Source organism: Solea solea, chromosome 9 (assembly GCF_958295425.1).
Source record: "Solea solea chromosome 9, fSolSol10.1, whole genome shotgun sequence".
Taxonomy (NCBI): Eukaryota; Metazoa; Chordata; class Actinopteri; order Pleuronectiformes; family Soleidae; genus Solea; species Solea solea.
The window spans coordinates 16,496,787-16,521,083 of NC_081142.1; the positions used below are offsets into that span (position 1 = coordinate 16,496,787).

General features: G+C 39.4%; 1 protein-coding gene across 3 annotated transcripts in view; it reads left to right on the plus strand.

The window, feature by feature from the left end:
- Positions 1-24,297, plus strand: part of pde4ba (phosphodiesterase 4B, cAMP-specific a) — a 144,382-nt gene that overhangs the window by 22,698 nt on the left and 97,387 nt on the right. Inside the window, exons 3-4 of one of the 3 annotated variants that reach the window (XM_058638225.1) lie at positions 8,975-9,213; positions 11,404-11,448. In XM_058638225.1, coding sequence (XP_058494208.1) covers positions 8,975-9,213; positions 11,404-11,448 — 284 coding nt within the window. Of the gene's footprint in view, positions 1-8,974; positions 9,214-11,403; positions 11,449-17,402; positions 18,466-24,297 lie in introns of those variants that run through there. The other 2 variants (XM_058638226.1, XM_058638227.1) reach the window with 2 other exon arrangements.

Sequence of the window (24,297 nt, forward strand, 5' to 3'; positions counted from 1 at the left end):
GACATTTGACATTCTCTGGATGTCCTGCTGCTATGATACCACATTTATTTTGATTTTATATTTCTTGGACTAAAAGATGCGTGTCAAGAAATCTTCAAACTGATGAATCCATTAGCAAAATAATCAAATCAAAAAATATCGTAAATGTGTCAGCTCTACAACTGTAGTTATTATGTCATGATGAAACAATATGTAGATTCTATTTTCTAAAGTAACCATTAATCTTAATCATAATCTTAATGAAAGTTTTGGAATATAGGTCAAATGCCGAGTGATATTGTGGCTTTAAACGATTTTTTTTTAGCAGCTGGAGTCAACAATGTTTTGTCATTTTTCAGCAGTAATTGCACATGAAGTGTTATTATAGAAGCTGTAAACAAAAAAATGACATTTCCATTTGGTTGGAGCCAATCTTTTCTGAATGGCCCACCTGCAGTCACATCCTCGTGGGCAGTAGTGGGAATGTGATTGATTTCATTATTTATTCATATGTTAGTTCATTTTCTGAAATTAGGAATGTGCTCTTTTTTTCAGTGCCATCAAATATTAAAAAAGAAAATAATAATCCCAGAGCCCATTACAAAATATTTTAAATCAAAATATACATTCAAAAACATAATTGCTCTATTATTATTCAAGGCTGGCCTCTACAACTTGATTTAATTTATTGGATTTTAGGGTTATGTAAATGAGGGAAGGAGGCAGAAGAAATTCAGCGAAGAGACGTATAAAATATAAAAATAGACTCCTCAGAGGGGGCAATGAAGGATTCTGTTTTTCATCTCAGTCCTCTCTTTCCAATAAACCACACATACACGCACATACATGCTAAATAAATGAAGCTTTGCTTACTTGAACCAAGCATGTTTTTGTGCTCAACTCTCCCAAAAAAAAAACAAATTTATCACACCACGCATTCTGCTGTCGACATGGAAAGTCGGCAATTTATTTGATCTCGTCTGAGGCGCGGCGATCGGTCTCCTTCATCTGGGATAAAGAAGAGATGATGCTAAAAGGAGGAAAGCAGAGATAATATTAATATCCTGTTTCTCTGTCTACCTCGGGGGAGTTTTATCACTTCACACTGAACCCAATTACATGATTTGTCCTGAAATGGCTTTTTATTCAAAGATGGCAAACACTAGCTGCTACTTTATTACAAACATTATTAAGCCTCTCTTTAATGCACTTGTCAATCATTCAATCATCAGACAGTGGATCTGAGATACACGTCTCATTCCCACAACAACAGAGGACGCTGGGATTGAGGAAATTAAAATAAAATTGACAAAAAGTTGACTTTAAAGTCACTTCCTCCAAAGAAAATAAAAGCCCTACACTGCCCTACTCATACTGTGTTTCGGTCAAGTTTTATGAGTAAAAGATCTTAAAAAAAAATCAAATAAATTAGAACAAAAAAAAAAAACCTTATAGAATGTGAATTAAACAAACACAGCAGCATCATAATGATTTTAAGTTTATTCTCCATTTGACCAAGTGGAAAAAAATCAACCCTTTAATTGATCAAATGAGTGTTGGTTATTCACGTTCACATAAAAGTGACATTTAACTGCTGTAAAAATGTACACACTGACTGGTTTCGACGAGTCACTCTGTCCAAAAGGGCTGATGGAGAAAAGGCTGGTCATGCTCATCTTTCCAGGTTGTTCTTATCTTAGAGAAGAGTTTCTGAAACACGGTTAGCGTGGCTGTAAGGTTCTTGACCACCTCCCATTTTGCCATGTTAACTTAATTTGTTTTTTCCTCCCGGATCAATGTTAGTCTTTTATTGCACTTGAGTTGTTTTTCTCCTCACATTGTTGTCAGGCGTATGTACTTTTTTTTTTGCAGCAGACAGACTCAACCAAGTTCTCACCTGGTTTTATGGATAATTAAGGGGCTTACCTGGAAAATGTCTTTTAATTTAATTTGACATTTGTTATTTTTTCATAAAATACATTTCCACCTTGTCTTCATGGAGCATTGAGTGAACAAAAATGGTCAAAATGACAATTGGGCCTATTTAAAATTCAGTCTAGAACATGGTCTGCAAGAAGTGAAGGGCACACACACACACAGTTTAACTATTAAATCAACATTCTAGCTGTAAGGCATACGCACATTTATGTGTTTTCTTTCTGCATGTGTCTCTCATGCATGTGTAGAAAAATCTCATTATGTACAATAATTTGTGATGCACACACAGAGCTGGGAGCCGCTATAGATCAATATGTCTTTCTTCATCCAACACTAATCTGTCTCTTTCTGTTGCTCCCTCAGTGTAACCCTCCTTTTCACTATCCCCACTTTCTTTCTGCCTCACTCACACCTCCCCTGCACGTCCTCATAGCCGGCTCCAGCTGTTCCCTCCTCTTACTTTTATCCTCTCTTAGACTTGTACCTTCCCTGGAGCTTTTTTTGTTCACCAACAACCCTCTCGGTCTTCCGCTCCTCCTCATCCTCCTCTCCATTAACTCCCTCCCTCTCTGTAACGGATGGAAAGCAGGTGTTTTCTCAGCTCATCTCTTCATTTCCTCCGTTCGGTGTCAAAATAACAAGAGTGAAGCCGGATTTGGGTGTTGGTCGGGGGCGGATGAGAAGTAGGAAAGATGTCTAAGGTCTGACTTATCTGAAGCACACTTTTGGAAATAGTTTCTCAATTTGATATAGTATATACTGTATTTTTCATCTTTGTTCTACTTTGTTATTTTTATCACAGCGAAAACTAACAGCCAACCCCCCAAAACTTGTACCAGTAAAATTATGGCCAGAAAGTAGAGTAGAGTTTTTAGATTTCTTAACCATTTAACATGAGAGTATCACAGACCACATGTTTGCGCAAGTGCACTTTGCATTATCGTAATTATGCAACAGTTTGTGCTATGGGAAAAATTCCAATGGTTTCTGAAAGCTAATTTCACTCGCGCTGTTGCAGGTAGCCAGCGAATCAGCATCTTAGTCACCAGAGAGGAGAGATTTGGAAAAACACCTCTACAAGGTTTCCAGGTTTTTTTGGCTTGTTTTTGCACAGTGAGACAAAAACTCAAACAAATGTTATTTTGAACATGTTATACTGTTCAAATTTCAAATTGAACAGGCAAAATCTGGTGTTCATGTACAACTAAAGTGTTTTTTCCTAAATAAAACTTTTAGTTTTTCTTCATTTTAAATTGTTAATACACTATTTTAACATATATAATTGATGGGCAAAAGCACTTACTCACAGGACATTTTCTGTCCCTTATGGCAAAAATAAGCAAAAAACTATTCCAGACTGACATTCTGAGGTTCATCAAAGAGACCTTTCTGTGTCCCCGCAGTCAGGAATGGACAAGGGTTAAAAATAATTACCAGTTCTGTTTGTTTTATCTGTGCTTACCTTAGGTTTATGCTGCATATCTTAAACTACTGCTATACCTGACTGAAATACTGAAATAAAAGTTTTGACCGGGTATTATTCCACCAAGCCTTTGTGTATGAACAGATGAGTCAGAAATGTACAGTTACATATTTTGCTGACCGTATGTGTGTGTATATATATATATATATATATATATATATATATATATATATATATATATATATACATATGTGTGTGTATATATATATATATATGTATGTATATGTATATATACTGTATCCCACAAAAGCCATAGACTACATCATATGACACCGATCTTTTTAGGCAGGACGACTTGACCTGGAACACAGTATGAAAGTGTTATAGTTGCTGCTATAGTTTTGGAGACCAAGATGACCCAGAAGTCCGCTGCACACGTGACTGCAGCGTCTCTGACTGATGATTCAAGTCTGTGACTTTCAGGTGGCTGCCCTAGAAAACACTGGGTTATTCTTCATGGAAAAAAGGAGTTACTGTGCACAGGAAACCAAAAGCAACTCTCAGTCTCCCGTGTCCTTGAAAGGACTTATTTTCTTTTTTTGAATAAAGGCTGTGTCTTGTTTTGTTTCGTCTAACACACACAGGACAATAACCTGTTTTGCTTAATTTTCTGTAGAGGACGGTCATAAATCTCAAGGTAGCAAAAGGTTGCTGCAGGCTGTTGTTGCAAATGACGAATGTCGGGGGTCTTTTTTTCAAGCTGTGACAGATGCATGTTCTATAACATGTTGTAAATTTTGATTTGACAAGGAGGTAAAGGTACATTATAGAGTCTCTCTATCAATCTTATAGCGCAGGCCTTGTGACCTGAATTCTCTTGTGTGTGTGTGTGTGTGTGTGTGTGTGTGTGTGTGTGTGTGTGTGTGTGTGTGTGTATGTGTGTGTATGTGTGTATGATGGAACTAATAAATATGCGAAGGCCAGTATCCCAGTATCTAGTATCCCAGGTACAGTAGACACTGATGCTGCAGGGTGCTGTTAATGGGGCCACGGTAGCTCGACAGTAGAGTGAGTCGTCGCATCAAGGTTGTGGGTTCAATTACCGGCTCAAAAAGCCCTTTAAAGATGTGAGAACCCGCCAAAATGTTCTCACAAAGATAATTTATTAATGTCCCGTGTGACTGTTATTGTAAAGTAGGAAACATGTTCCACAAATAGTGTCTGTCTAATATCCGTATGGCTGCTTTGGGATCACTCGGAGCTTAATGGACATTAACAATAGTTAATAGATGGTAAATTGTACTAATTAAATTGTGTATTTGTGAAGTCTTTGTTGAGCGATACATGACCCGCTGTACAATCAGGGTCATGAGGAGCATTAATAAAGGTTATATTTAAGTGACAATTTTTAATATTGTGTTAACAGGTGTTACCAGTAGCTTTATAAACCCTTGACTAATTAATAAATGAATTAATACCTCAATAAACCTGCAATTTTTGGTTAAAACATGAATTAACATTTAATAAATGTTTATTACAGCATTTACTATATGTTAATAAAGAATTTTGGTCAAGAGTTACCAGTCCAGGATTTATTTTAAGCAGTAGAATCCACTTCCAAAGGTTTTCATGGGTGCTTTTTGGTGTTTTCAGCCATAGTCCAACTGTATAAAGCTGTTTTACATGATACTGTTCAGTGTTTCTTCTGCCTCACCTCCTCAGTGCCAACCTAAAAAGCATCTGAGTCATAATATAACAGTCGTATATTTTACATTACAAAATCCCTCCACATGGAAAAAGTGCCGACAACCAAACCTTGCATTAGTTCTTTAAACTTCATTCAAACTTGTCATCTGTTCAAATTTTTCACTTTGACATAAATGTCCAGAAAATGTCCAACATTCTCCGTAACAAAGCTATGATTGGTACTTTTGTGTCTGATTTCCTGTGCAATAATAGATTGGAAGCTGCTTTAGAAATGGTGTGAATGCAGCGTGACGTAGGTTGCAGTCACTCCTCTGCTTTTACTGCCTGTGTCCATGACTTTCTCGGCCTTCCTGTCTCTGACAATAGTGATAATAAACCTGGTTACGGCTTCCTGTCTGAGTCAGACCGTGTTGAACCGAGTTTCTGACTTTTAATTCAAATACCCAATTCTGATGCAATATTCTGCATGACTTTGTGTAAGAAAGAACTTAACATATACTTCCTGTATCAAATCATGATTAATCTTCTTATAGAGCTGTTAGGGCCTGTGGCTGGGATGAACTGCAGGAGATTTGTATCCACGGCAACTCGTGCTATTATGTTATTACGATTCATCAAAACCATCACGGAGCAAATGGATCTCTGACATGCTGTGTAGCCTTAAACCACTGAAAACTGTTATCACGGCAGTGTCACGGTAAGAGCTGCTCTCACAGGGTTTCTACTCACCGTCGTTGTTAAAAATATCATCTGATCTGACATATGCTTCCTCCTTGTGCCTTATGTGTGTTTCATATGTATTTCTTTTATCTTCTGTCTCACTGTTATCTGTCACCCTTTTCACCAACCTCCCTCCCTCCCTCCTTCCTTCCTTCCTTCCTTCCTTCCTTGTATTTATTCTCTGTGGTCCGCAGTCACCGCAGTTCTTATCACTCACACGTCTCTTTGTCTTTATCCTTGAATCACACACTCTCCTTCCTGAGTTGCCATAGGAAGAAAAGCATGTCCTTTTCTCCTAACGCCCTCTCTCTCACGATTCTCTTGTTGTCAAGGTAAATATCTGTGAACGGCATTGTAAAGCAACACTTGACTTTTTCTTTTCTTTAAATAAATACACAGCAAAACCAACCAAAGTATTTGACTACAGCATTTCCCTGTCTTTGAATTGTTGCTGCTTGTCACAACAAGAGATATATATAAAGAGACATAAGGAATATTATTATTTTTCTTTTTGTTGTTGTTGTTGAGCTTTGTCTCAGGTTTTCAGTAGGTAATGAGGAAATAATCTGAATAATGTCACATCAAATTCATTAAACCACCTGACCACATGAACATGAGAAAACATGAATCATTTTTTTTTTTTTACTTTTTCTCACTGGGCTTCTTCTCTGAGAAAATGAGAAATGAATCAATCACAAATTTCAGCTGCTAAAACTAAGTAAACGACTATAATTTGACGCTTTCATCAAGAAATAATTATGTGCTTTACTATTTTCCTCAGTTTTCTTGTGAAGCAGTAAATTAGAAAATGTACGGATAACAATAATACTTATATTTTACCATTAAAAATATAATTTCGCTTAAAGAGCTTCTACATACCGATGCTTTAACCATTATAGAAACATAAAATTTTTTTTTTTATGATTACCAATGCTGTAATAAGTAAATAATATTTTAAATGATTTAACACGAGGCGATTCAAACTGAGAACCTGTTGTAGACTGTTACAGCGTTATTTACACTGAATTTACAACCATGACACAAAACGACTGCTTCACTATAGCAGAGTGAGCATCTGCCAGGTGCAATGACTGGTTGATTGGTTTTTACTTACCCAGATGTTTCAGTCTTGGATATGAACACTCGAAACAAAAACCTAGTCCCACATGTGGCAGACAGTGAATACTATTGTCCTACACTTCTTATACAGTTACACAAAAATAAGAGGATGTTGATAGTAATCCTGTGGTTCATCCATCCATTTGCTACTGCCTTATTCTCCACATGAGGGTCGCACTGGGGGGTCGCTGTGCCAATCTCAGCTGACATAGGGCGATAGGCGGGGTCACACCTTGGACAGATCGCCAGTCCATCACAGGGCCACGTAGAGACAAACAACCATTGACTCTCACATTCACATCCACGGTCAATTTAGAGTGTCCAATTTACCCAATCCCCAAATATCCTCCAAATGTCTTTGGACTGTGGACCCGGAGCATACCCACGCACACACGGGGAGAACATGTTTACTCCATGCAGAAAGGCGAATGTAAAATACCCGTATTAGCATCAAATTATAATCTGCATTGAACGATTGTTGGAATTCTAATCTGTGGCAGCACCAGCATGGAGGCTGTAGTCTATAGTATTCTACAGTGTGTTTACTTGCCAGTCAGAAAAACAAGTCACCACCCACGCAGCCGAGAGGGGAACTATACTATAAGTCACAATCACTCCTACTGTATACTGTAACAATGAAATGAGGTTGTAATTCTTCCATCACGATCTCTGGCAGTGTGTAGTGTGGCACAGAAGCCACAAGTATGTAGGTGGAGGAAGGGAAAATAGCCGAGAAAACCGTGAGACTCAGAAAGAGAGAGAGCGAGTGGGAAGGCTGTGTTTACTGGAGAGGGTTCTTAACCACTGGAGACTCACAGTTGTTGTCCAGTTTGAAACCAGATTCAGTGGAAATGATTTGACTGCCAAATCTGATCGGATCACATACATTTACATTATTGAATAATCTGACCATTTTCTTCATTGATCATTTATTGAAAAGGACCTATATGTTTATGATCAATATCTGGAAACCACAGATAATCTTTTTTACTGTTACAAACAACAAGAAAAGTAGTATTTTGTACATATTTTTTTTGCACTCTTTCAAACATTATTACATTATATTACATGTCATTTAGCAGATGCTTTCATCCAAAGCAACTTCAAAGGGAATTAAGTACAACCTGCCAGGGGTGGAGCTGAACTTGTGACCTTGATTTCTCTGCACACGGTCTTAACCGCTGAGCTACCCCACAGTGAACAACATGATATACTGCTTTTAAATTTAAAATATGAATAAAATGCAGGAAAAAAGGGTTCCTTATCTGTGTACACAAAAACAACTAAACAAAACAATGGATTTTACCCGTATGATATGAGATAATCTCGAGTTTCCATGACAATAGTTAAAAATCCTCAATTTGTTCCAGCTCCTGGTCTTTCCCTGCACGCTTGTGTGTTGAGGGAAATAATGAAAGAAATTAAATAATGACTTGATGAGGATGCCTCAAAAGTGTGATTCCACACTTCTTCTACTCCTTTATGTAGAGGCTGCATCTTTGCTCTTTGTCAAACTGTCCGGATGATATCTGGAAGTGTCTCCGAGTTGAGTTGATGAATAAAGTGATTAGAATGTAGCGCCAGAGAAAAGGTCATGGAAGGTTTAACATTCATTCCCCTTCCTTTTATGCACCTGACATTTAAAGCAGAAAGCAAAAGACAAATTAGGCTCGTAAATGAAGCACAGGGTAAAAGATGTGGTTAAATAATATTATATATATATATATATATATATATATATATTATATATACTACTACTTCTACTACTACTACTAATAATAATAAACAAACTATAAACATTTCTGTAAAGGCGGTTAAAAAAATTGTTCACTACGAAGTTGAAAAAGAGATATGTGATGTCAATAGGTTTTTTGGAACAGGCCTGTGACGCCCCCTAGTGGGTAAATAGCATATCAGGTTGGATAAGAGAGCTGGGTGTCAACATCTGTAATAAATCAAATGTACTTTTTGATAAAAATCAGTAGAGCACTATTCCTTAAATTTTTAATTTCTTTGCTGTTTTTCTCCTTGTTCCGTTTAAACGTGTCACTCTCATGTCACGGACATGTTCTGTGTTTGTCTCCTCAGGACAGCAAAGAGCCTCCAGACTGCTGCCTCAGTGAGTCCTTCACTTCTCCGTCCTGCACACTGGGGGTCGATCTGCGCCGGGGCCGGCGCCGGTTCTCGGGCAACCTGCAGCTACCTCCGCTGTCATGGCGTCAGGGGGAAAGGTCGCGGACGCCCGACGAGGAGATCATAGCCAGGCCAACGTCACTGCCGTTCGGAGCTCCTCCCAGGATAGATATCACTCCAGTGGATCCGGAATGGTGAGCAAACTGTAACATTAATTCCTCCTGGAACTTTCAAATATGTTTATTTTAAAAAGGAAGGCAAGGACTGACCAGGCTCTTTTTCACTGACTTTATCTGGGGCTGTAGTAGCTTTGAGTTCCATGTTTTTAAAAAGAGGGCTCAGTCTCAAAGACACTGACCAACTTTTGAAACAGATGTTACAAGCTCCACAGGTGGTTGATACCTTTTCTTCATCCTTGTGATGAGGCCAGGGACAACCGAAACACAAACATGTCAATAAATTGAATGATTAAGACAACGAATGGTCAGATATTGTAAAGGTAATAACCTCAGGCAGACCTGTTCAAAGACTTCAGCCACTGTAGCCACAATCTGAATCCCTGTGTCTTTCTATTACAAGCTACTAGGGTTTCGAATAAACCATGAAAAAAAAAAAGCTTTTTGACAAGTGGGAATGAACTCCTGGATCAAATGACTTAAGGCCTTGTTCATGTCTAGTCTTCCCTTTTTTTGTAATATAATAAATTAAATATGTGATATTGCCTTTTATACATCACTACACCTCTGCATGATTCTGTGAGGATGTGATCTAGAAGTGTATTAACACTTTGCACACTTTTAAACCACAGTCCCTCGCTGATCAGACACTTTTATAATAGCAGAGCTGATCAGCCTCAGTTTGCTTCATCTAAATGTGGCCTTTTTACACGTTTTAGATAGATAGACAGATGGATGGATGGATAGACATTGATTTCCCCATGTGGGAAATTCACAATTTGTTTGGCAGCGAGTTAACCTTCCCAATTAGCACAGAGGGCAGAAAATGCTTGTGTCGCCACTTCCTATTGTGCCTCTTAGCCTTTAGCTTAGCCCCCGGCTCTGCACCCGTGGTATGGTCTCCTCAGCTCTGGCGAAATTGGATGTTTAACCCCATGTCCATTCTCCCCTAGTGTAAACTACTGTATTTGAGGTAATAGACAAGATACATAAATACACAGGAAGACAACAATAATATAACAATAAAAAAACAATGAAACTCAGAGCTACTCTGACTTGCTGCCACGCGAACCAGTCACTCATAAAAACATGTTTCAGACCTGACCAGTCACGTTAAATTAAGATATGCTTTTACTTAACTTGCTAATTAGTCCTGATTGCTGCTGCTGCTGTGTGTGTGTGTGTGTGTGTGTGTGTGTGTGTGTGATCATAAAATCTACTCTGTTGAGGAACTATTTTATAGGATTTGCCAAGTGTTAGATAGTTAGATCAGTAGTTAGATTTAGATGAACATGCTCTGCTAGAAAGGCTTCTGCTAATTACCCCCGATGGTGCCACACATTAGTGTGCCTGTGTGTTTATGTGCACCCCCTGTAGATGCACGTGTGTGTCTCAGTATTCTGTAGAACAGAGGGCAGCGTTGGACATTACTGTATGCACTTTTTCATAATGCATTTTAAAATATCGGATGACGTAGAATGGGCAGAAATGTGCAGTCCACTGCTTCTCAGACCGTTTGTAATAATGACGTATGAGATGAGAGGGAGCTAATATTTAAAAAAATTAAGATTAAGATGTTTGTATTACTCAAAATTCTTTACATCATTGCAATTCCAGAAGAAGAAAATACATATTTGCCTGCATTTCACTATAAAGTATCTAAAGTTAGTGCCAGTACCACTGATGTTGGCCTACTTAGATGAGACGTAGAGGAGTTTTTCCTCTTTTTGATCATGAAATAACATTAAAACCATGAGCTCATTAACCTGCCTTTTCAGAAATCACTTTATGTTTGAAGAGGGTGCAATTTCAGCCATCACCAGAAGAGGGCAGTGTGGTAACGGTTGACTGGATGCACTGGCACATTTACAACCCATTTACATTGACACATTTTTGACAGATGAAAGAAAAAAAAAAGATGAAAAGATAATAGGAGAAACATAAATGCAGATGCTTCCACATGAGCGTCACTGAAATGGTAAATGAAATCTTTTACACGAGTTAAACTGTGCTCTAATGAGTGAATATATTCTGGAAGAACAGATTTAAATAGCTCAAGAGGTGTTTGGAGGATCATTAGGAGCAGAGAAGTGGGTCTGATCATGTCTTGTTTTTCTTATGTAACTATTCTGAAAAAAGAGCTGATGATTTAAACTGGATCTGATTATGACTTGCATCTTTTTTTTCCCCTTTGATTTCTGTTAACAGTGAGTTTATGGGTAACCGCTCTGGCAACTGCAGACTTTATAGCAGGTGAGGTGTGTGTCAGTCATTGTTTTTCCTGGTGCTTAGATGCAGACGTGCCCCCCCCCCCCAGAGTGCTTTTTTCCTCTTTCATGGCCCTGCTCTCCTTTAAAAGCCATCACACTATGTCCCCTTCAGGCATCACTTCTGCTGAACATCAGGGTCAGCAGTAGTGTCCTGAACAACCTCAGGTCTCATTTCTCTCTCTTTCCCAGCGAAGCCTCAATGTGGTAGATGTGCTTGCTATGTGTGTGTTTTGTGCTTTGCACCGTGTGTGGGAGTGTGTGAGTGTGTGTGTGTGTGTGTTATCTGTAACAAAACTGTATTTATTAGAACTATGTCCTTCTTTTTTGAGGGCTGCAACCAATGTTTGCAAGAGGCAATAAGTTACTGTGGGATTCTATTATATTTCCTGCTGATGTACTCAATTGCTTCCTTGCCCAGAGTCCCAGAGTATTATGTTTGTGTGGGATTCTCTAGCCACTGCTTGAGAAAAAACTCAAGTCCCTAAGTCTCACAGTTTGTGATCTGTTGCTGGGTAATCATCAGTCCTATGGAGGTATTTTAGGTTGCCGCACCAATTTTGCTCGGTTATAAAACAGATTTCCACAGACAAAGGTTAGGGTGATGACATGGCACATTAGGCTCAAACAAGTGTGCTTCCTGCACAGTCATTTCACTCCATTACTTTGCCTGCTGCGGACAGCCAACTGTCAGTTAATATGCATTAACCTTCACTGTCTGCGCTAGAGCGAAAGGTTGCAGCGTTTCTGTTGAAAACAAAACAATTACTCCTGTGAGCGCTTAGAATATGTACAGTGCATGTCTGACATTTTTAACTGGCTCTGCACCTTAAATAATGGAAGTTTCAACATGCAGATAGAGACAGGGACAGTGGTCGATTGCCTTTGAATGCCTGTTAGTCATTATCTAAATAAAACTCTGACATGGAAAATGTGATTTTTCTGGTTAATAATTTGCCTACTCTGCTGATTCACTTTGGTATATGAACTCATCCGTCCAATATTAAGCCATTAAAATACTACAATAGTACTCGGCAATCAATTTTTTTCGTGATTAATAACAAAATCCAAAGCTTTGAGCCAGTGCAGTGTCTTCAGGTGGCATGTTTTGCTTAAACAACAGTCATAACTGCACTGATATTAACATTACAATCATATGAAACGTAAAATAATATCAAATCTACTCATTTTTGATAATGACACAAGAGAAAATCGAATCCCTGAAAATACGATCGACTATTCCTGTACCATATATTTTAGAATATTGAGTAAACTTACACCTCATTTTGCTAATATCTCTGCTTTGCATAACAGTACCACTATGGTTTTATTATTATATTATCATATTGGACACTAATTATATTAGTGTGTTTGAATTATTGAAGAATGATTTATAGCATTGATTACACAGAAAACGTGTGTGCACAGGTCTTTTCAAAGTCTTATTATTAATAAAGATTTATGCATCGAAATACCAAACTAGCTGAATCATGTATAATGATATACTTTCCCCCTATGATGCTTTCTCCATTATTCAGAACTATATTTGGATGTGCATTTCACCCTGGGTCAGGATGTCACTGGCCAGATTATGACTTGTCTGCACTGTGTGTACTTGAGTTGTGCGACATGTTGTGCTGTTGAGCACTACCCTCTCCGCTGGTGTTGCAGATGGCTTTTGTGTGGGTGTGAGTACACACAGCAAGTGGGCAGGAAATGGATCTTGAATTTTTCATTTTTATCACGTACAGAGAACAAACTAGACAGATTATGCGTCAAGATTACGCTTGTGCTCATGCACGCTTCCTCGTATCTGAGCATCAGCCAGTTATTCTGTGAAAATATGTGCGATGTGATCTGTCGCTGGGCGTCACTTCTGATTTCCTGACCATTCCACTACCGATTTGATTCAATTTTGATTCATTTAAGAGATGTTTATTCAGCCTCCCTCTGATGTTTTTCACAATTGTTTTCATGCAACTTTTGAATAGGAGCAGATGTTTTTGAACAAATCAGACACATTTAACAAAAAAATCAAGTAAGAAACTGCATAGAAGTAAAAGCTAATAGTGTCTGAAGTTTAAACATGCGTATGTACCTTGGCTACCCTCACGGTTGTCAGTCTGCGTTGTAATCCTCATCCAGTAACCCTAATCCTAGTTTAGCTGGTTTGTGAGTTGACAGGGTTGTTGAAATATTTGTTTCCGTGCTGTGGTTTTACTGAAACATCACAGCCATAATTATTTCTCTCTTTTCTATGGTTTGTGCTGCTCTCATTCAGTTCTCATGCTGATACATGCAAAAAGTACTGCATTGTTATTCATTTGTAAACGACACAATTGAGAGCCAGAAGGCAAAGCCCTCATGGCGACCCACAGTATGATATTGTAGTGGAAATTCAATGAAAATTCAATATTTGAACTGTCTTTTGATTGCATTTACAGAATCATCGTTGGTCTTTATTTCCATTCCTGCGAATGCTGCTGCTGTTGTTGCTGTCGCTCATAAACCTTCCATCTACCATTTTTCACCACTTACCACAGCAGGCGGTTTCACACAGAAGAGGTCACCTTCAAATCATAATACTGTTTGTTCAGCCTCGTCCTTTCTTTAGCTACAGTACTTAGGGTTTCTACAGGAACCACCTGAAAGTAATTTGCTGTTATTCTCTTTGTGCCTTTTCCTTTTCTTCTGTCTTTTGTACATACAGTACAGTATCTGAACTGATCACAGGGAATTCATTCATAATCGTCTCAGTCCTTTTTTTTTTGCTTCTCCTTGGCACTTCACTGTGCATTGTTTTCCCACCACGCTGTTGTGAATGAATGTGGATCTTTTCATCTGGGCCACAGTGCAGTGTTACTTTTTGCTTATCATAGATGCACTGTGGACTGTGAAAGAGGGAAAAAAAGGGAGCTTTTATCGAAGCAGAGATGCTACTTTAAGGACTCTTGAAACACATCACATGTGTCCTCATCTGCCCAACACTTCGGTACAGACAAGGTCTGAAAGATGTTCTGTCCACCCCTGCTCCCTGTGTCGCTGTTGAATACCAGATACTGAAGCTAACTTGGCCATGCTGATTAATTTTTTTGCATGTTCCGTTTCTTGCCGTTGTCTTCTGCTTATCCGGGTCTGGATCGCATGGGCAGCAGCCTTAGCAAGGAAGCCCAGACCACCCTCTCCCCAGCCACTTCCGCTAGCTTCTCTGGAGGGAAGGCGTTCCCAGGCAGACGAGACATATAATCCCTCCAGTGTATCCTGGGTTGGTCCTGAGGTCACCTCCCAGAAGGACATTCCTGAAACACCCAGGGAGGTGTCCAGGAGGCATCCTAACCAGATTCCCAAACTACCTCAGCTGACTCCTGATGAAATTTAAAAATGGAACCTCCATAGTCATACACAAACATAGAAGCACAAGAACAGTAAAATGTGCAAAGAATAGCTTTTGAATAAAATTTTACAAATGTTGACCACAGTAGTCAAGATGCTCAACAAATATTTTAACCCTGAAAGGTTCAAATTTGGTGCAAATGTTCAGTGAGACCCCGGAATAAAGTGTTTGTGAGTTTTTGGTTGTCAGAGGTGAAGGTCGTGAAATGTGTTATAGGATGCATATTAGCATCCTTTTATTAGCAATTAACTCACAGCACTCTCAGACATTTTAGAGTGGCTTACTCTTATTATGTCTATGATTAACTAATCAGTCATTCAAATTATTGTCAGTTATGTTTTATCCTTTCTAGGGATGAGCTGATATATTACTCAGCAGTAGTATTAGTCAGATACTAATCATTGGATTGGATAAAAAAAATGGTAAATCAATATGATCACTAAACCCAAAATATGATGTAACGTGTCACCAAAGTCATGCAGCATGCTGTAAAGAGAGGCGTCTGCCTGGTTATCCTTAGGTGGTAAATACATCAGCAGGAGTGTTATATTACCAGCTGTGTTGTTTAAATGAGATACAAATCTGTGTCGGACCAGTATTGTTATCGGTGGATACTCAAAGTTGTGATTTTTGTATCATATTGGACACAAAGCAATCAACTGATTGATTAAATGACGAGTAATTTGAAGGCCTGAATTGACCCAGAGACCTAAAACCAAAACAGTTGCAATTTTACATTCACATTGTGGTCGACTTGATAAGGGAAGTAACGTCGGTGAAGAGGTGCCATATGTTTGGCTGCAGGGTCTATTGTAGCTGTAGCTGTATCTGTTCTGTGAATATGTACAGTATTCTCAACTTTCACCTACGCCCTCAAGGATGTAAAAGTGACGTTGAATGTCCCTGGCTCTCATTTAGTCTCCGTCCCTTTTGTTGGTCCCTCATTATGGTTTCTCATTCATCTTTCAGCGCAGACACTCCAATAGTGCTAAAACCAGTGATTATAATATCAGTTTTAACCCATGTTGCCCCTGATGGCCGTGATGGCATTGTATGAATGGGTTTTATGCTCATACAGTAGATGCGCTATATGAATGTGTGAATGTAGTGTAAATCAGCTTTGAGTGGTCATGGAGACTAGAAAACAAATAAATAAATACAGAGCATCTTCACTTGCCGTCTTTTTAAATATAACACGCTTATTGGTTTATGGCTCTGGCAAAGGTCTGGTGGCTGGTTAGTCAACCATTATCCGATTTTAGCTGAATGTAAACAAGTATTGATTATATTAAAATGTTGTCCATAGCCTACCTAATGCTAACCCCTTGAGGATAAATCCCTCTTAATTGGACAGTACAATTTCGTTCTTTCCTTGATAACTGTTGTTCAGAGGAAGAATGGCCTCTAATAGCTCTTGTGAGCCCCTGAATTATCCTATTGCCACCATCAAGTTAGGATTGAAACATGTTTTCCATTAGCATCTCGCAACGAGGAAAGTTGTAAAGCTCAGTGTGTTAGCATTGATGCTTTTAGCATAGGAGCAGCTAGCACGGCTTGATGTACTTATGTATATTCAAAGTGGAATTGTTTGGGACAATTTAGAAGACGGTGCATTCATAATGTGTGATTTTGTAACTCATTAAACTGGAATGAACTAGTTGGAGGGAGACTTATTTTACCATTATGTTCACTGTTTGCTCTACCAAGCATTAAATGATCCTTTCTGCCAGTGAAATTTGGATGATTTGTTTAAAGATGGATGGAGATGGGGGGGAAAATGGCCAAGTAATATCGCATCACAGGCTGATTTTACACCATGAGCAACACACTCCAGTCTAGTAGGTAGTCATATTACAGCAGGTGTTTTCTGCTTTATATACAAGCTTGGAAACGACTATTTTGAACAGATTAATTGGCAATTCGCTAGTGAGAAAGAGCTGCACGCTTTGTTGGCTCACGATCATGTATGACTCACAACCAAAACAAGTCAGTTCACAGAACCGACCAGCAAGTGCTCACATTTCCAATATTTATCATGCTGCCATACTACCTCCTCTAATCAGTCTTTTAACCTTCAGCACATTACTCCTCTTTTTCTGTCTCCTTGTCAGCACTGGGCAGATAGATGGATAGATACTGTTGCAATCTCATGGTTATATTGTTTCTAGAATTGAGTTGGTTAGATTGTGATGGAACATATTTATCAGTAAATAAACATTTGGTTTACAACTATATTGCAATGATTTTGAGTGATTATTTGGATCTGCTGGTTTTTCTTTTGACTCTTTTTTCTTTTTTTTTTTCTTCTTGGCCTGATCTCACCAGTTTCCTGCCTCTCTAAAGGTCACAACATCATCAGCAACATTACCACAAATCCTGGCTAAACAAAAATAAATAATAAATTTGGCAACCTGTTACTGTGCCTGCCCGCCTGTCGTCACAACAGCCACCAGCCAATCTGTGAAAGGGAGGCGTGGCTTGAGCTCACTGCGTGTCTGCTCTCAGCTCCTTGTGTATATTCTGAATGAAACAGCAAGTGAGGCATTTGCCTGCATGCTGTGCTGTGCTGTGCTATGCTGTACTCCGCTCCACTCGCTGCTCTGACTGACTGCGAGTAAAGGGGAAATCTGACTAGAGGCTTGGCTTAGTGGGAGTCCCTCTCTGCCACACCGGGAGTACCTTTTGGAAGAGGTGGGGGTTGTTTGCAGTGAGACAAGGTGAGTCAAGCAAGTGATGGCTGGAGGAAGAGCAGAACAGGAGGAGGCAGAGAACAGTTTTCAGCCCTTTTGAATCTTTCATAAGGGAGATCCTCCAACATCACACTGCCTTGATGTTCTGAGGGAAAAAAGCTGGTGCTGAGGTGTGCATTAAGCAGGCACCAGCTGTGCCTTAGAGACAGAGGGACACAGGAACAAGGAGAGTGATAGAGCACTGGGGTGTGCACCTCACAGACACCAAAACCAGGAGAAGAGAGATGGAGGAAAAGCAGTTTTGAGAAGAGGAATTCTGCTTTGGAAGAAGCTGTATGTGAAAGCTCTAAGAGCCTCTGAACAGAGGACTACGAGGAACGCACAATGTATGAGCCAAAGGAGAGATAAAGAGACAGACTGCTGGCTGGGTGATCTCTAAACCCCTGAAGAACAGGGGAAAATGGTAAAGGTAAAAACAACACAACCAACTAAAGGTTAATGGTGTATATTTTTGTTTGTAAGGTAGCCTCAATTTTTTTTTTCCCACAACAAGATTCCAGCCTGATTTGAACTTCTTCTGTTTCCTGGATAAGGCAAAGGAAGGCGAAAATTAGCCGTGCATGTCCACCTGGTGAGACTGACGTGTCAGAATTTGACAGGAAGGGAAAGAAAAGTCTTTCTTGCAGAACTGAAGCCAACCTGCAGGGATGTCGTCCAACGAGCTGAGCGTTGAGATGGACTCCTGCATTCGGACATTCAAGGAGCACATGCATTTGGAGCTGGAGCCTCCCAAGATGGGAGGCAAGAGGGGAGCCACGTCCCCAAAACTGTCGCCCAGAAGCTCCCCACGGCTCTTCCGCAAGCTAATGGTCAACAAGAACATCAGACAGAGGCGGCGCTTCACTGTAGCTCATACCTGGTAAGGCCTGGGTTAGCAGTCAAGAACATTAGAAAATAATAATGAATAATGATAATAATAATAATAATGATGATGTAGAGGAGACTGGGGAAAACAGAGACACGGGGGGACATGTGTCTGCAAGGGATGTGACAATGGAGGAAAGTGGTGGAGCTGTTGAGCAGAAGGATGTAAATGGAGTGAGGAAACAAAATGAGGTTAAACTGCTAGGGAATTGGGTGTGGAGTATTAAGAATGACAGCAAAGAACACTGGATGGTTGGAGAGAAAAAAAATAAAAGGCAAAAGATTGTGGGCTTTGGAGTCACATGAAGTCACGTGGTTAAAAGAGACAAACAAATGAGGCAGTTAGAGTGGAGATAGAACAAAAAAAAAATCCCCAGGACAGTGAGAATATACAGGTGGATGCGACAGATGACCAAAGAGCTTGATCTCTCAGAAAAATGAGAATACAGAAAGAGTTTTATCCTGATGAATGAGGTCACAGATGTATGATGGGGCTGCTGCCTGGTGAATTGACACTGGGTTAGACAATTACATAATAGAGCAGCAGCAGCAGCAGCAGCAGCAGACTCCCCTGTCGTCCATTTTGATGGGGTGTATGTCTGCCCTGTACCTGTGTGAAATTTGCATGTATGTGTGTGTTTGTGGAGATCCGCCCTTGTTTTGGATGGCTGCAGTGATAGGTGCATTATCTGCATTATCTGATGCAAATAAACAACAACAACAACAACAACAACAACAAAAGGACAGGTATTCTGTAACATCACATAATGCACAATGCAATGTTGTTGTGTTATGCACCATTTCTCCAGGTACGACGATTTTCTAAGCCAACAGTATCATAACATCATTGATGATGCAGCATTTGCATATTACTTTTAATAGACCGTCATTTCCATTTTAAGATTAATAATGCTTGCTGCTTTGCATAATTTGCCCCAATCCATCCCCCACCTGTTTCCAGAGTCTACCTCTTTATTTTGCAGCATTTAATATGCTTGATGTGACGGTTTAGCCGTGTTATGCAATGTATGGATTAGAGGCGAGGAAAAGTGTGATTGTGAGTGGACCAAAAACAAAAAAAAAGCTTCAAGGTGACTCTTGTCCCCTATAACACCAGCAGTTACAGTTGCAGCAGCATACAATGGATGCTTGTTTTTTTAATTTCATGAGGCATGTGAAGTCAAAAACCATAATCCGTAAAAAAAAACAAAAAAACATGTCCCTTAAATGCACACAGCACTATACATCTCTGCATACAGATTGGTGGTAACGTGATAAAGCAGGCTTGTCACTGCTCTCACAGGGTGGGTCCAACAGATTAGGCTCTGTTGTGCGGAAGGGGAATGAAATCTGCTCCAGTATCGTTTATGTAAACCTTGTACTGTGTGTGCGTTTGTGTATGACCACATAGATGTACATATGGCTCTTTATTCTCTTTACAGAATGGGGACTCATGTCTTGTTTATCTCTCTCTCTCTCGCTCTTCTTGTGGAGCCTATTTCAGTCCAGACAGTGAACGGATTGTGGGGGTTGGGTTGATTCAGAGGGGAAAATTGCCTTCATCGAGAAACCCTTAAAGATTTCAGTCGCATCCTCGGCCTTGTTTGTTCTCATAAGTATGCTTTACTCTGCGGTACGTGGGGCTCAAGCCAGAAACCTGACAGCACTCATTAAAGCCATTAATGGCCAATCCAGCCCATTAAGAGCCATGTTCATGATTAAGTGTACTTGAATGAAACACTGAGGTCTAGCCACTCATTAACTGGAATAGTCTAAGAACACAGGGTACAAAGCTAAAAACATCAAGTTGGAAAAAGGGAGATAAGTGGAAACAAATGCATGAAGGACACGGGGAAAAATAACAGCATTTATAGAGAAAATGACAACCTCAACCAGTTGTGTTAAAAGTATTCTTATTTATTATTTATTGCAGTCTATTTCGGGCAAACGGTACAAAAGTTGAGATTAAAAATGAATTACTGCACTATTTGCTGTATTCCATAAAATGTAAAAAAAAAAAAAAAAAATACACTGTGTACTGACCTAAAATAGGCCTAATTGTCTCCTCAACTGTGCTGGATGTTGGTAAAGAAGGATTACCAACTTTTTTTTATTTAGCACTACATTAATTATTATCATCTACGTTGTAATAAACAGACAAAACACATGTACCAACCACTAAACATAGTTTGTTTACAAATCTATCATGTAATGAAATTAAGAGGCATATTTGTGGTGCTGTATATCAGTTGATTATAGCTGTATTGCTTTTATGTAGCGTTGTGCAGTAATACATTACTTTATATCAGTCATTTGTGTAGTAAATGTTTGTGTGATTTTGATTTCAGAGAATTACCACCATAATATATTGAACATTTCAGCTTTGTTGTGAAATGCAGACCATGTTTCCACTGCAAACAGACAAAGACAATGCAACAATTAAAGTAAAAAAAGGAAAAGAAGAAGTTTTTTTTTTTTTTTCGCACTCCTGTGTTATCAGTTGTATTCCAAACTTGCTGTACTCATGGTAGCATAATTTGGCCTTGCTGTGGACCACTAGCTGGTGAACTCCTGACCTACTTCCACTCAGACAATGATTCTTCTGTCCAGGCTGTTCTTCTGCCTCTGTCGCTGTCTGCCTCGGCCTTTAACCCTCTCTTTATCCGTGTGTGTGCCTTTATCCTCAAGTTTCACTCGTTCTGCCCGCTTCTTTTCTGCGTGACTCTTTTTGCATCGCTCTCCATTCCATTCCTCTCCACTGTCTTTCTCTCCTTTGCACTCCAAAGCAGCACATGATGTAAATGTTTGATGGCTGGCTGCTGTTTTTCACTCGCACAAAAAGCCACATCAAGGAGGGGGAGAGGAAGATTGGAGGGAAGTGGAGAAAAGGACGAAGGGAGTAGAGGAAAACAAAAGAGAAAAAAGCTATTTTTTCTCAGCTAAAAATACATTAAACAAGTGCGACTGTTAAAATCTCCTCACACCTAACTAAAGCTTGTCACATTTGCCTATATATATGAAAAGAATTTTTTTTTTAATTAAATCTACAGCTAAAATAGAAAGCAGTGCTCACTTAGATTAAGTTGATGTGCATCAGAGGATTTAGAGGTGCAATATTCAACATTATTCAGCCTTACAAGATTTCCTCTAGTTTTATAGTGTTACCTAGGCCATTTGAACACTTCCCTGTCATATTCCTGACCCATAAACTCTCTGAGTTTAGAATGTCCTGACAGGATTTCATAAGTTCTGCTTGAATGCAGAACACGGCACGTAACGAGCCGCTCGGTTGTGGCAGAAAGTAATTTAAAGTGACTGGCCTGAGGGCGACCCTCCACTTTGACTTCTAAATAAAATCCTTCTCCTCATGGACTTGCAAATAACTTTGACGCATACATCATGATACAATACAAGTTTTCATGGTCCGCATGCAAGTTTGTTTTGGATATACAAATTTAAGGAGGGCCAAGAGATGCTGGAACCAGCGAGCGGGACGACGGATTAAAAAGGAGGAGGGAAGTGTAGACAACGAGGGAGACGCACTCATTTACCACAGTGGCGTCAGCCCCACCAAAAGAACAATTACGTCACGCTACATTATTTTAAATGTCAACCTAGATATCAGCCCTTCCAGTTGCTGCTATTGATTTTCTTTTTCCACTCGCCTTTACGTCTCTTTTAAAAATGATCCATGCATGAATGCCCGTGAAGGCCTTACATTGTAATTGTTGAACTTGTGTTTAAGAAAAAGTATACAATATGACGTACATTATGGTACATTATTTATTTTGAACTCTTGTAAACAGTCAATTTACCCGGTATATGTTCATGTGTTTTGCATTATATGTTGTTAGTACAACTCTTGAGCACAGGGAATGGCTTTTCGATTATGTAGTTTATAGAGAGAAAGTGGTTCTCTCCTGTGACATTACATTAACCTGCGTTTGGTCCAATTTCCGAAGAAGAAGCTGAGTCACTCTCGCATTAAAATTCAGATCTAGGGATATATCCATTTATCACGTTCAACAAGACACTGTCAAAAAATGTTCTCAGTGCTGTGAAGGTATTGTGGTTCATTCCTAAAATGTGTCCACAAAGGCCCACAGGACATGAACATAAAGACACATCTTAGTTTATATGACAAGGACTATTCTGAATACCAATTTTGAGGCTATAAACCTTCAGACAGCAAACATTTGAGGGGACGACGAGTACTAAATCAGATTTCAACTTACTTCACGGACATCAAGGTTGCCAAAACATTGCCATAATAGCTAAAAAAAACAATAGATTAAATAAAAAAGATTGCATAATAGGGCCAAACCTTTACAGTTTTCATATGATTTTTAAACTTGTTAGCAACGTAATAGCACGTTTTGTCAGATGTCTTACTACAGATTGATAGAGTAGTTGTTTTTTGAAACCCTATTAAATGTGTCACAAGTTAAAAGTGCGTTAGTGTTAGTTGGACAACGACAATAATTTGTCTTAGTCGGACGAACATAATGCGATTCATAGTCTGATTACTCCTGCATGCATACGCTTAGTCAGACTGGAGTCAGACTTGGCGTTCTGCGTATGCAACAACATTTCCTTGACGTATAAACTATACTGTTACAGCGCTGTTTGTTTTTCTGTGACGTAAAGGTCAACATGATTCAAGACACACTTGCTTATAGAGGGATACAGCGCCACCTACAGAGTCAGAGTCAGAGGTACACGGCCAAAAAATGTCTTTTTTTCCTCCGCATGTATGTAAACATACTGAAATATTTTGAGACTACTCGACAGAGTTACATGATTTCTTGTTTCATTTCATTTTTGAAACCAACAGATTTTGTTGTTTTATTACTTGCAAGTTTCGAGGTATTTGGGTCAGCCTAACAAAAAGGGCAATTGTGCAGCTCGCTGTAACAATGTCACCTAATCAATTTATGACAAAGCTTTTCTAATAACCATTTTTCCATTCGACACAGAAGAGGGTGTCTCTAATTAACTGGAAGTTATTTTAATGAGTGGCTGTTTGACTTTGCCAGTGTACTGGAACAGTAATAGTATTATGATGGCTAATAATATTTGAAGCGAGCACAAACAGAACTTGTATTTGCTCCTCCTGCAAAGTTTCTGATTGGCTCATGTGTGTGTTTTTACCAATCATGTAAAAAACTATTCACAAGAGCAACATCAGTCTAATTTGAGTCATATTATTTGGTGAGGTGTGGGCAGTGATTCTCAGAGGTCTGGAACCAGGCTGCCTCCTCCTCCTCCTCTTTTTCCTCCTCCTCATTCTCTTATACATCACTCGGTTCAGTGCCCTCCATCTCTCTCCTCTATCTCCCTGCACTGAAGCAGCCAAGCAAAAAGTTAACCATTACGGATGGGTGAGGCATCATGATGGCTCCTGGTTGTGTGTGTGTGTATGAGAGAGAGAGAGAGAGAGAGAGACTTGGTTATCTTAGCAGAGATTCAGGTTAAAGAAATTAAATCATGTGACAGGTCACAGCCGACATGTTTCACACCCCTTTTTCTATGTTGACGTGTCGCAGAGACATGTCCTCCTTATTTTGCTCTGTAATCACGTTTATTTGTCCTGGCTGCAGGGTTGACATTTACAAACACCGTTAATAGAGCAACACATGGGAGTCAGCGTTTCCACATTAAAAGAGAGCCAGCGAGATATTTAAGAACGAGGAATGACTCTCTGTGTGTACACACACACACACACACACACAAACACAAGCAACTTGGCTGCTTAATTAAGCGTTTTTTTCATGCATGCTGTGGTAAAAGGCTGATGGGATGTCCTGGTGGTGGCTTTAAGCTAATG